This window comes from Rattus norvegicus, chromosome 18 (assembly GCF_036323735.1).
Source record: "Rattus norvegicus strain BN/NHsdMcwi chromosome 18, GRCr8, whole genome shotgun sequence".
Classification (NCBI taxonomy): Eukaryota; Metazoa; Chordata; class Mammalia; order Rodentia; family Muridae; genus Rattus; species Rattus norvegicus.
The window spans coordinates 34284929-34298438 of record NC_086036.1 but is presented as its reverse complement, the minus strand read 5'-3'; the positions used below and the strand labels follow the sequence as shown (position 1 = coordinate 34298438).

Genomic DNA, 13510 nt, shown 5'->3' with positions numbered 1-13510 from the left:
CTTACCCCATCCATGTGGATCCTGACAGTGGGCCCCAGCCGGAAAGGGCTGGCCTGCAGACTTCTGGGGCTGCTCTTGGCTTTCCTGTTGTCCTGCAAGGTTAGTATTCGAGGCCTTCGAAAGGAGCCTCCTCTCCACGAGTTGTGCCCGGAGCGCACTCCATCCAGCAGACGCACCAGCAACAGGTTGGCTGGCAGAGCCTCGATGCTGCAGAACACCAGGGTCCTGCATTCCGGGCACCTCAGCTCCTTGTGGGCCTTGAAAATCCGCTGTAGACATGGTTTGCAGAAGGTGTGCTGGCAGGGGAGAACTTTGGCTGTAACATCGAGCTTTTCAAAGCACACGGGGCACTCCAGGAGATCAAGTAACGTCAAATCATCCATTTTATTTTAAAACTCCAGTCCCAACCTGGAGAAGCAGGATCCACATTGTAGGGGCAGCCGAACCGAAGGGGTAGAGCCAGTCTTTTGGGAGCATCAGAACTCCCTGCCTGTTTGAAAGAAGGAGGAAAAAAAAATGTGACTGCCCTGAGAGGTGTGTCCCACCTACATGGAGGCAGTGTCTTGGGAGGCAGCTGCAAGTACTTTGTTCCGGGAGCGTCAAATGACTCATTCTGTGCGGCAGGTTAGAAGACTCAGCTTGTTCCTGCTGCAGGGATCAGAGGGAATTCTGCACAATGACGGACTGCTCCTTGCCTGAGTGGAGGGCCCTAGCAAGGAAAGAAGGCTGTCTAGCTGAGACAGGGAGTTACTTTTCTACTGGAGGGGCTGGAGGGATCCTTTCTCCTGCCTGGAGCACAGTCAGTCTTAACTCAGTCTAAGGCCCTGATGATTTCTGTGAGGATATCTACCTACCTTTCCTTCCCCGCCCCCACACCCCCAGATCGGTTTGTCTTCTGAACTCCAGCAACACAGATGAGCTTAGTGAAGTGTTTATCAGTTCCCGTGCGGATGTAGACTTCTATCTCTCATAGGGGAGCTTGTCCCACTATTTTGTTCTAGCAATATACAAGACCAGTTCCTACTCCCCAATATTGTTTGGTCTTAACTCTGTCCCGTTCTTCTCCTTGTTCCCCCTCTTTGCCTCCCTGTGTTCCTCCATTCCAGATTAGTTTAGTCAGAGACATTCTTCCTCCTACCAGGTGAGGTCCTGGGGCCTGTTTAGTAGCTTTGACAATTGTCCTGGGTTTCAGCAGAAGCAGAAAGGAATTCAGGCTTGTGATTACAGCCTACAGAAACCCAGAGAGCCCAGTGTGAGTGAACGGGCAGGCGTGTGTGTGTGTGTGTGTGTGTGTGTGTGTGTGTGTTACCAAAACAAAACAATCCTGGCTTTAGAAACAGTTTCATTTCGGATGCCCCTCCCCCACAAGTCAGTTACACCCAGGCTCTGGTGTGACCGCAGACATCAGGGGTGGGCTTGGTTGGCAGGAGGGCCAGTGGCCCTCAGCAGTTATCAGAGCTGAAATGTCTTGGGCTGAACAAAGGAGGCGCCTGGGCTAGCAGTGTGGGGGTGGAGGTGTGGGGGTTGTCTTTTCCAGAGCTGTCAGCACACTGGTGAAGTGTGTGAGGCCACTAACCTTGTGCCTATAACTGCAGTTACTCTCTGCTTGAGTTCTGGGCTCGGCTGGAGCTTGCTCCTTGTAACTGGCCAGCCTTCTTTCCTCTGAAGGGTTGGGCAGCTGACGGCCAAGCTTTGAAAACTTCTACAAAGTCCTTCCAGTTTCAAGGGATCACCTTACCCAGCCCTGTTAACACTGTCACTGCCACTGCCTGCCAGCCTCACTGTGGCTGACCTATCCTTGATGTCACAGCACAGGGACAAGCAGTAAAGAGTTTGCGTGTCCACTTTCCTTGCTTTTTTTTCTCCCCTTCACAAGCAGCTTAAACTTGCTTAGTTAGAAACATGCCAGAGTGCTCATACTTAGTTTTAAACTTTTATAAGTATTTCCTGAGAAGGTCAAACATTTTCATGGTAGCTGTGTTGCAAAGATAAGCCAGCCTCTCATAAAATACTGGTCTTAAAAGTAATAATCACTTCTTGAATTCTGAGATGCGAGGCACTTCAGTAATCTTTGGCTCAGTTTCTTCCAGTTAACAAAAGAGTGGGGTGTGCATGCGCATGCTTTGAAAATCGAAACACAAGGAGGTCTTTAAAAAAGGCAAAAGTAATGGTGGCAGATCTGTTGTTATTTCCTGTAGTCATTCCACACCCCTAAATGATGCTGAAGTTCCAGTTTTGATTTATCAATAATGTCTCATGTGAAGTTGCAAAGCATTGTGATGTAGGAGATAGCATCATGTAACAGCAGGGTGGCCCCTGTCTCGGTTAGCAACTACTCTAAATACTTTACCTGGATTCACCTGCTTCACCCTTACCTTAACCACCCAGATGAGGATGCTAAGACAGACAGGAAAACAGGTCATCAGACAAGTGGCATCAGATGGAGGGAAGGTGGTCTGTGCTCTTAACTACTGTGCCACAGGGTAAGCAGGCTTTAAGAGAAGAGAGGGTTGAGGGCACCCAACCTCATCTAGGATGGCAAGAAGTCAAGAGAAAATGACCCTGACTGACCAATCAGGATGCCTTGCAGATGAGGCAGCTGTGCCCAGAGAGATCAAGAGATTCTCTCAAGTTGCCTAGTGAGTGATGTGAGGATACAGCTGCAACTAGAAACTGGATCTTCCTCCTCCTCCTTTTCTTTTCTTCTTCTTCTCCTTCTTCTTCTTCTTCTCCTTCTTCTTCTTCTCCTTCTTCTTCTTCTCCTTCTTCTTCTTCTCCTTCTTCTTCTCCTTCTTCTTCTTCTTCTCCTCCTCCTCCTCCTCCTCCTCTTCCTCCTCCTCCTCTTCCTCCTGCTCCTGCTCCTGCTCCTCTTCTTCCTTCTCTTTCTCTTCCCCTTCTTTCTTCCCCCTTCTCTTCTTTATCTTTCCTTCCTCTTCCTCTTCTACTTCTTCCTTCTCCTCTTCTTCCCTTTTTCTCCTTTTCTCTTCTTCTTCCTTCTCTTCCTCCTCCTCCTTGTATCTTTTAGCTGCGTGTATGGTCCACACCTGTAATCCTAATACTGAGAAACCAGAGGCATACCTTGAGTCCAGTATCCTCGACTACAATGTGAGACTCTATCCCCCACCCCCGCCAACACAAATAAATTTTCTTTTTCTCTTTTTTCCCACACCCTCTATCTACTTAATTAATTTTCTTATGTTTAAACAGAGGGGTAACAATCTTTGGGTGGGGGAACAAAGAAGGGGTTGAACCTAGGGCTTCATACTTGCTCCAATGATTCTATCATGGTCTGAATGCCCTGCCTGATAATAATTATTTATCATGTAGACATGGCTTCTTTGAAAGTCCTAAGAGGGAGTCAGGGAGTCTGTATGGTTTGTCTTTCAGTGTTCCTCCATGTCAGTTCAAAAAAAGGAAGGACGGAAGGAAGAGAGGAAAGAAGGAAGGGAGGAAAGAAGGAAGGACGGAAGGAAGACACTCAGAATGAACGGAGTATCGTAAAGGAGTGGGGATAGTCTTTTCTTCTGGTCTCAGGCCTTAACTTCTACCTATGTTCAATTGAGAGAACACTCATAACTCTTCAAATTTCTCCCTTTGAGCTTCAGCAGTAGCCCATCCCAGTCAGCTTTGCTGTGTTTGACCGCATGGGCATTTGAAGCTCTCTGCTAGGTCTTCATTCTCATTTCCTCTCAGGAAAGCTCAGCTCCTCAGAGAACTTTCCTGCAGTTCCTTTGCCTTTTAGAAAGCACCGCTTCAATACCGGCACTTCTGCAGTAGGATCTGGGAGTGTCCCCCACTTCCCTCTCTCATTCTCAGATACACTCTATCTCCCTGACAACCCCCCTTCTGCACACATATACAGTTAAGCTTGAACTGGAATTGTAAGGGTCTATGACTTTCCAAAGAATGATACACTGTATTCAAATAGTATATAAACACGAAGGGTGTTTTATTCTGCAGAATCCCAGCATGCTGGGGGCTCCCATTACCAAGATAGAGAGAAAACCAAGTGAGCTCGCAGGGCATGTTTAAAGCACTTTAGGGAAATTCTGGGGCAGGTGACCTTTATCTTACTCCATCTCTAGAGACATTCCACCAGAACCATTCCTGCGGTGTGGGGGCTGGAAACTGTTGCTGGGGAAGTCTGGAAACTGCTGCTGACCCATTGTCTTTGCCTCAGGCAGGGGGGTGGGGGATGGGGACAGCTTCTAAGGCTTGGACTTGCCTGGACTTGCCCAGTTCTTGGAAACAGAGATTTAGGCCTCTTTTCCTGAACTACCAATTTGAAGCCTCTCATGGAGTCAGCCTAGTCTTCTCAGTATATAACATTTGTAAATAGGTAATAAATGCATAGCAACAATAGAAATGTTATAGATAACTTAATATATGCCAGATACTGTAGAACTAGAGTTTCATAAAGGTTACTCATTGTCAGAGTCCAAATGTGCAGAACTAGAGTTTCATAAAGGTTGCTCATTGTCAGAGTCCGTATGTGCAGGGCCGGACGTGCCTGAGGGAGAGCCAGAGATAGGACTTGCCAAACCAGCTATCAGCCCCAAGGACACTGACCATCCGTAGCCACCCCCTCCCCTTCCTTCACCCCCCTGAGTGAGATGAGCCACCCTACCTGCCTGCCGAGCTGCTAGATAACACATACTCCTTGCTGATGTCATTTCGCGCCGAAAGTAACTGTGTACCATTTGAATTGACCAATCATGTGTAACCGAGCGAATGCCCCTTACCTCCCCTATATAAACCCCCGAGTTTGGAAGCTCGGGGTCGATTCCTCTGTCTCCTGTGTGAGATACGTGTCGACCCTGGATCCCGCTAAGATCCGGGATCTCGTTAATAAAAGCTACCTCTTGCTGTTACATCAAGAATGGCTACTCGTGGGGCTGGGGATTTAGCTCAGTGGTAGAGCGCTTACCTAGGAAGCGCAAGGCCCTGGGTTCGGTCCCCAGCTCCGAAAAAAAAAAAAAAAAAAAAAGAACCAAAAAAAATGGCTACTCGTGATTCCTGGGGGCACCCCACCCCACGATCGGAGCGAGAGATGTGGCTCCCCGTTTTGGGGTATGCTCTTTCAATACCAGTGAGAAAACTTTAAGCAAACTACCTCAGTGAATCTTCCAGAAGCTCTAGGTTGTAGGTGCTATAACTTTTCCAGTTACAACTTTTGACTTGAACCTGAGTTTTTAATGTTACAAACTCCTGTACTACAATGAGTCTACTCAAATAATTTTACTATGTAAGTCCACACATATTTACACATGAAGTCCACTGTGTATCTTTCACAGACTGCGGAAGCAACCCAAGAAAAGTAAGAACAACATTGTTCTCGGCCTTTCCCTGAGCTAGGCCAGTCATGATGGCAGTGAAGACCCTAAATCCTAAAGCCGAGGTGGCCGGGGCACAGGCAGTGCTGGTGGTGAACAGCAGCGCAGCATGGGGCTTGCAGGATGTTCTGAGGACCAACTCGGGGCTTAAGGGCACCGTGAAGATGTTTGTATCTGGTGCTGGAGACATCAAATGTACTAAAGATGGCAATGTGCTGCTTCGTGAAATGCTAATTCAACACCCACAGCCTCTTTGATAGCAAAAGCGGCTACAGCCCAGGATGACATAACTGGTGATGGCACTACATCCAATGTCCTCATCATCGGGGAGCTGCACAAACAAGAGGACCTCTACGTTTCTGAAGGTCTTCATCCTAGAATAATATCTGAAGGTTTTGAAGCTGCAAAGGAAAAAGCACTCCAGTTTTTGGAACAAGTCAAAGTAAGCAAAGAGATGGACAGAGAAACACTCATTGATGTGCAGATGTCTTGCAGAGGCTATGGTGGACTCCATTTTGGCCATTAGGAAAAAAGATGAGCCCATTGACCTCTTTATGGTTGAGATCATGGAGGTGAAGCATAAATATGAAACTGATACAAGCTTAATCGGGGGCTTGTTTTGGATCATGGGGCACGGCATCCTGATATGAAGAAAAGAGTAGAAAATGCCTACATCTCATGCAACATGAGAAGACAGAGTGAATTCTGTTTTTTTTGTTTGTTTGTTTGTTTGTTTGTTTTGGTTTTTTTTCTTTTTTTGCAAGAGAACAGAAAAGAGAGAGAAACTAGTAAAGGCTGAAAGAAAATTCATTGAAGATAGAATTTAAAAAATCATAGAACTGAAGAAGAAAGTCTGTGGTGATTCAGATAAAGGACTTGTTATTAATCAAAAGGGTATTGACCCCTTTTCTTTGCAAAAGAAGGTATCATAGCTCTGCTCAGAGCCAAGAGGAGAAACATGGAAAGCTGACACTTGCTTGTGGTGGGATAGCTCTTAACTCCTTTGATGACCTGAATCTTGACTGTTTAGGGCATGCAGGGCTTGTCTATGAGTATACACTAGGCAAGGAGATGTTCACCTGTATTGAGAAATGTAGCAATCCCTGTTCTGTCACTTTACTGGTTAAAGGACCAAATAAGCACATGTTGACTCAAATCAAGGATACAATAAGAGACGGCCTGAGGGCTGTCAAAAATGCTATTGATGATGGCTGTGTTGTCCCGGTTGTCCCAGGTGCAGGTGCAGAAGTGGCACTAGCAGAGGCTCTGATTAAATACAAGCCCAGTGTGAAGGGCAGAGCTCAGCTTGGAGTCCAGGCATGTACAGACGCCTTGCTCATCATTCCCAAGGTTCTGGCACAGAACTCTGGTTTTGATCTTCAGAAAACATTAAAGTTCAAGCTGAACATTCAGAATCTGGTCAGCTTGTAGGTGTGGATCTGAACACAGGTGAGCTGATGGTGGCCACAGAAATGGGTGTGTGGGATAACTACTGTGTGAAGAAGCAGCTGCTTCACCCCTATACTGTGATTGCCACCAAAGTTCTCCTGGTTGACAAAATCATGAGAGCTGGGATGTCCTCTCTGAAGGGCTGAAGTCTGCCTGGGATGCTACAGAATGTTGGGGGAATGGTTATTTTTGTCCAACCTTCAAGTGATTTGGAAACGAAGTTTCCCTTCCTGATTGGAGAAAAGGAACAGGACATTTGGCATCTATTCAAATTATAATACTGTAAATTTTAATTTAATTTTTTTGCATTGAGTGAGCACACTCAAAGCAGGTCTTTTTAAATCCAGTGAACCAGATGTTATCGGTACAGTGATACAAAATTACATAATAAAATAAGCATTGTTGTCTACCTTGTTCCTTAAGTGTTCTTTGAAATTTTGTAACCGTTTTCTCCTAAATAAGGCATGGTGATGCCTGCCTGTAAGCCTAGTACTTTGGAAATAAAGTCAGAAGTTCTGCACCAACTCAGGCTACAGGGAAAAAAGAAAAGTAAGAATAAAGGAAATTAGAGTTCTTTGGCTCTCTCCTCTCACAGCCCCTCTCTGTTTCAGCAGTCAGGGTGGTTGCAAACTTCTTTGGAGCCTCCCATTACTGAGAAAATTCAATCACATCTGCTCCCCTGAGAAGGCAGGCAGGAAAGACCAATGAGTTACCCTTTTCTAGTGCATTTGGCATTTGGAAATTCAAAACCCGCAGAGTGAGGGTGGAAGATTTGGGCAGGACAAAGTTTACATTAACTGGGGGTCAAGGGTTGGGCTCTCAATTCATACCTGTAGGTGGTCCCCAACCACCCACTGAGAGGTTAGTCTCTAGAAGAACCTTTCTTTTGAAGCGTTGGAAGACTGGGTTGGGGGTGGGGGGATGGATTTAGATGGAGATTTTAGTTTGGCTTTCCCAAGCACTACCTTGGCATCAAATCAGACAAACAGCTTAGTTCCTAACAAACAAACAAAACCGTGAACTCTACATCCTTCCCAGACTCTAGGTCCCCTGCATCACAATCGGATTCACCAACTCCTTACAAGCCAGTTCCTGGCTACCTGCCTGTTTAATGTCTGCAGCACTTAGGTTTACACTGCCTGTATTCACATGTCGGTTCATGCTAAAAGTAGGCTAATCTGATTGTTTTGGTTCCCCGTTCAACATCCTTCCTACTGGCCTTAGGCTGAAATCCAAGTCTTTCTTCTGGCCTGCAAGACTGTGTATGATCTGGCTTATCTGCCTGAGCTTGTGTGAACATATCCTCTCTGTATTCCAGAGGCACTGCCTTTTTTCCTTCAATCTCTCTCTATTCCAGAGGCACTGCCTTTTTTCCTTCAACCTCTCTCTCTCCCTCTCTCTCTCTCTCTCTCTCTCTCTCTCTCTCTCTCTCTCTCTCTCTCTCCCTCCCTCCCTCCCTCCCTCCCTCTCTCTCTCCCTCTCCCTCTCTCTCTCTCTCTTTCCTCTTCCCTCCCTCTTTGCCTGTTTCACATTCTCTGTAACTTTGAGCTTTAATTAAATGCCCCTTCTTCTGGGAAATGGTCTTGATTTCTGTGAGTAGTGAGTTTGTCATCCTCTTTTATAAAGGTTTTCACAACTGCAACTCGGCCCTGTAATCATCCATTAATGTCTAACGCTCCCAAACAGAGCAGAGGGGAGCAAAGCACTTATTTGGCCAACTATGTGACTGGTATGTAGTTGGTGTTTATATGTGTACAAGTGAACTTATGAGTGGAAGGGGGAAATGCATGAATGGATGAATACTGTTTTCAAAGCGTTGTGTTTGGAAGTCAGGCCTATGTTGAGTACTAGATTGTGAGTTCAAGGCCAACTTGAAAGACTACCAAAAAATCATATTTAGGGCACTATACATCAAACCTGTATTATATCAGACACATCTTTGGAGTCAAACTGAATACACTGAGCTCCACCTTTTACTTGAACTAAGAATTTTCACTAGATTTAAGTAGATGTCACTAGGCAGTGTCAAGATCTTCCCATATACTGCTTGCCTCCAAACACAAATGTTGTCTGATGGTCATGTAGGTCACCTTTGAGAACCTGATCACACTCATAGGGCCCTGATCCAGAAGCAGAGTCTTCTTAGGTGGTGATGGCTTATGGAGAACATTCTCATCTCTTGTTTCTTTTCATGATTCTTCTGAGATTTTGGTAAGTCCTGTGAGCAGAGGTAAGTTTATGTCCAGAAGGTGTCACACAGAATGACTGCCTCTAACTTCTGTTGCTGAATAAATTACCAGCCTTTCTCTCAGACGAAGAGAATTTCTTTCAGTGTGAAAATCATAAAATAAATGCACCTGGTTTGGATATAATTTTTGGAATTATAATTTTAGTGGTATGCCATCTAAAACATACTATTCGGTAGTATGGCTTGTGTCTGTGTATGCCTGTGTGTCTGTGTGTGTCTGGTATGTGCATGTGTGCCTGTGTGTGTCTATTTCTATGTATGTGTGTGTCTATGTGTCTTTGTGTAGACACAAGTTATGTGTGTGATGGCATAGGTGTGGGGATCAGAAGACAACTCCTGGGAGTCAGTTCCCTCCTTCCTTCAAATGGTCCAGGAGTTAGATTCAGAAGGTCAGGCTGGGGAGCAAGTGCTTTTGCTACTGAAGTTATCTCAATGACCCACGTAAATCATTTTTCTTTTCTGCTTTTAGTGTTCATAACCTCAGGATCTCTACCACAGCGTTAATCCTTCCGTAATCCATTCAAAGAGTTCCCGTAACCTCTAGCTCTCTGCAGCCAGAGTTGTGACATTAAGATGGCCTCTCTTGGCTCTCATTGCATTTTGGAGGAGGCTTGTTCTTCTCACCCTCTCCTCCTTTAGTGCATAGTATAAATTTGCATATTCATTTATAATATTTAAATAGAGATGTGCTATTTCCTGATGTTAGATTAGCCCCTGTGGTTTGATTTTCCAGTGAGTTCTTGGGAAATTTTGGAGCTCTTCAGGAAATAGAAGGCAGGTAGAAAAATGGGCACCTTTCTAGCAGTGGATTTGAAAGCAGTTAGAAGGGTAGTCTGGCTGACAATGGGGTTCCACCCTGTCTTTCTTTGAAATGAAGTTACCTGAGGGGTTTATTTCTCATCAGGAGATGTTTGTAGGTGAGGAGGGTTACTTTAGTCCTGTGCAACCATTGGGCCTGCAGTAAAGTCATTTAAGTCTGAGACAAGGGTAAGAGTTATTATTTATGTTCTCAAGAGGACTTGTGGTCCTTAAGTTAATGAGAAGCAATTTGAACCCATGACAAGAGCATAACTGGGGACTCCTACAAACCTGATCTGAGTTCCAGCTCTGCCAGTTGCTACATAGCCCACTTCATTCCTCTCTTCTTTGCATTCCTCATGTAGCAAATGAGGTTACTTATGGGATACACCTCATGGATTCTTCCCAAGGAGTCTGTTGATGCAGTCAAAAGGCGCTTACTAGATGTAGGATTCTTCTCTTCCTCCTCTTTTTCTTCCTTTTTGGTAAACAGACTTTTGAAAAGGTGCCAAAGACTTTTCATTCTAAACCAAATTAACTCCAAGGAAGAACATAGCGGTCAGTATGTGCAGCCACCCAGTTCCCTATCGAATGGAAGGCTCCGGTCAACAATGCTTCCACTCTCATGGCTCCTGTCATAGGAATACACTTAAAAACATTAAATCGTTTTTTTCTGATGAAAATTTATCTTAAAAGGGAACTTCAAAAATAATTCTGCAAATGAGCCAAAGATTCACTTGGTATATTTGCAGATGTAGTTTGTGTAGTTATGGCTAAAAAGGGACACTAAAGTGTCCTTGGTATAGTCAGGAATGAAAAGGGGAGGCAGGAAGGATTCCTCACCCTGAGACTAAGAGAGAAGGACCCTGGGTTAGGGTACCTGGCTTTGAGATGCTCTGTACTGGCGTCTTATAAAGAAGTGTATCATGAAGAGTGGTTTGGCCATCTTTGCCTTTAGTGAGAATCTTCCTCCCGATTTTCAGTGGACTAGCCTGATAAGTGTACCTATGTTTTCTCTCCAGACTAGAAGACTTAAAAGGCATCATGTGAGAACACAAAGTAGAAAACTAGGTAAGAGTGCATCTTATCATTCTATCAATAGTGAAAAATGACTCTGCTTCTAAGTCCCAGTCAACTGTATTCCCATGTCAGTTGGCTCATGTCTATTATGCCCTAGAAGATGCCATTACTGAGGAGTGTGGAAAGTGTACAAGGGGTCCTCTGTATCATTTCTACAAAGTCTTCTGAAAAAAATCCTCATATAGTTACAGCCCTAAGAGTATAACCTGTTCACCCACTGCCATGGTACATCTAGAAGTTTATTCTAATGTGAACAGACACATACCCAAGTGTATTTCTCACAGCACTAGTTACACTTGTGAGCAGTTACAAAGAGCCTTAATATGAAACAATGGGAAACTAGTTAAACACATGTGATATGAGAATGCTCTGTAACTTTTAGTAATGATAGAGGGAAATGTATTTTATGTCATGAAGAACATTAACAACTAACTGAATAGAAATGTGAAAAAAATCACATGATTCCAGTATGCTTCCTTTTGTTTAGTTAGTTTTGTTCTTTTTTGGAAGGTGTTTCTTTGTTTGTTTATTGAGACAGAGTCTCACATTGTCGCTCAGGGCAGCAATTAGATTGTCTCCATGTCTCAAGTGCTGTGGTAACATGTGTGTACCACCATGCCTAGCAGAGTTAAGGTTATTTTTAAACAATACACAGATATACAGTGTTTTGATTAGAATACAAGTCAAAGTTAACTATGATAGGTTGGCTTATTATTTGGGTTTTATTGTTTTCAGTTTGCTTGTGCATCTTTGTAATTTTTAATAATGAACATACAATTCTAATATATATATACATATATACATATAAATACAAATATATACATATATATATATATGCAGAGCGTTGTGGTACACTCTGTAATCCTAGTTCTTGGGAGATAGAAGGGAGAGGATCAGGAGTTCGAGGTCAAACTGTGATGCATAGTAAGTTTGTGGACAGTCTCAACTACATTTTTTTTTCCTAAAGACAACAGGAACAAACAAAACAAAAAACGAAACCAAGCCAACCAATAAACCAGCCAACTAACCAAACAAACAAAAAACCCAAACAAACAAAACAGGGGCTTAGCCCACAAACATGAGGACCTGAGTTTGACCTTATTACCCATCTGGGAAGCCACGTGCTTGTAATCCCAGATCTGGGGAGGTGGAGCTAGGGGCTCCCTGGCCCACTAGCATTGCTAAGTTCCAGATCCCTGGGAGAGACCCTATCTCAAAGAACAAGGTTGATAACTCTTGAGAATGATATTTAAGATTGACTTCTGCCTCTACACACATTGCACACATATATATATATATGAACACACACACATACACTCACAAACCCCAAACCCCCAAATAGCTTAAATCATCGAAGATTTACTACAACGCTTGCAAGGAAGTGAGGTAAATCCGAATATCCTGCCCATATAATATTAAGACAATGAGTTCCACAGGATCTGAAAGTGAAGTTGTCCACCAGCAATCCAGAACAGGTACCTGCCTGGAGAAAGGAAAGGCCATGACTGGCACGCCACTCTAAGTGGACTCTGTCTTTTTTTCACTGTTTCCTTTCTGAGGAACTCAGTAAATGCTTTGATTAAAACCACAAACAAGATATGGCCAAGCAGACTTGTGCAAAAACTGGCGGTTTGCCAAGGCTGTTGGGCAACCACAGCATTGCGATTTTGATTACACAGGCAAGGAAACTGCATAACTGAGTCACACCGAGTGCTATGATTAGTCTTAGACGTCCATCTATCCTGAGTCTGGTCTTCAAGGACAAGTACAGAATGCATGAGAAACAAGCACTCTCTTTTTAATATTTAAATGAAATGAATTTTCTATTCCTGAATGTAACATTTGTCAAATCAATTAGACACTTCTGAGGGACTTCTGGTTGGTGCCAATTATACATTAATCATATGCTACTATGTCCCATTTACTTGCGTTCCCCTTCACTTTTCTTCTACATTGTCTCCACCTCAGGAAGCAAGAACAACATCTGTGTTGATCACTCTGTGCTGAGACCAATTGATGTAAAGATCTGCTGAGCACCGAGGATAGTTCAATTGCATTGAACTATTACTACGTTCCTAAGGAGAAGGCTTAGGACTTGACGTCTGGAAATCTCAGCTCTACCATCAACAGTGTGTTCAGCATTTCCAAGCCCCACCCATAAACGTTGCAATCAACAACTTTTCTACTTCTCAGGCTTGTTGTGAGCGACACGTTTCTTAATAAGTATTGGCGGTGCTTGGAGCAATAGCTACCATATAGAGAGTGCGCAAAAGATATTGGTCACAGTGCCTGCACTTTCTATGTGTCCTAGCCACGTTCCTCTGGGGTCAAGTGAACCTAGCCATCTTATTAAATAAGAGTAAGGCCCAAAGCTGGGGGTGGTGCCACGCTCCTGCAATTCTGGCACTTCAGAGGTAGAAGCAGGAAGATTAGGAGCTCAGGCTCATCTTTGACTACTTAGGGAATATGACGTCACCCTGGACTACATGAGACCCTGTCTAAACAATCATGTGTGATATAAGGGATGGGAATAATAACACCCAGTGGAGCTGTTGTGTACATACATACAAAAGATGCTCATAAAACGCTTCAAAGAGTGTGA

The 13510-nt window shown here is 44.1% G+C and overlaps 1 protein-coding gene and 1 pseudogene across 2 annotated transcripts in view; one reads left to right on the top strand and one right to left on the bottom strand.

The window, feature by feature from the left end:
• Positions 1-1686, bottom strand: part of Sh3rf2 (SH3 domain containing ring finger 2) — a 101128-nt gene extending 99442 nt beyond the window's left edge. Inside the window, exons 1-2 of one of the 2 annotated variants that reach the window (XM_039096853.2) lie at positions 1577-1686; positions 6-490 (exon numbers count right to left, since the gene is read on the bottom strand). In XM_039096853.2, the coding sequence (XP_038952781.1) occupies positions 6-383 (378 nt within the window). In that variant the 5' untranslated portion in view covers positions 384-490; positions 1577-1686. Of the gene's footprint in view, positions 1-5; positions 518-1576 lie in introns of those variants that run through there. The other variant, NM_001034187.2, reaches the window with a different exon arrangement.
• On the top strand, positions 5345-7306 carry Cct6a-ps5 (chaperonin containing Tcp1, subunit 6A (zeta 1), pseudogene 5; annotated as a pseudogene).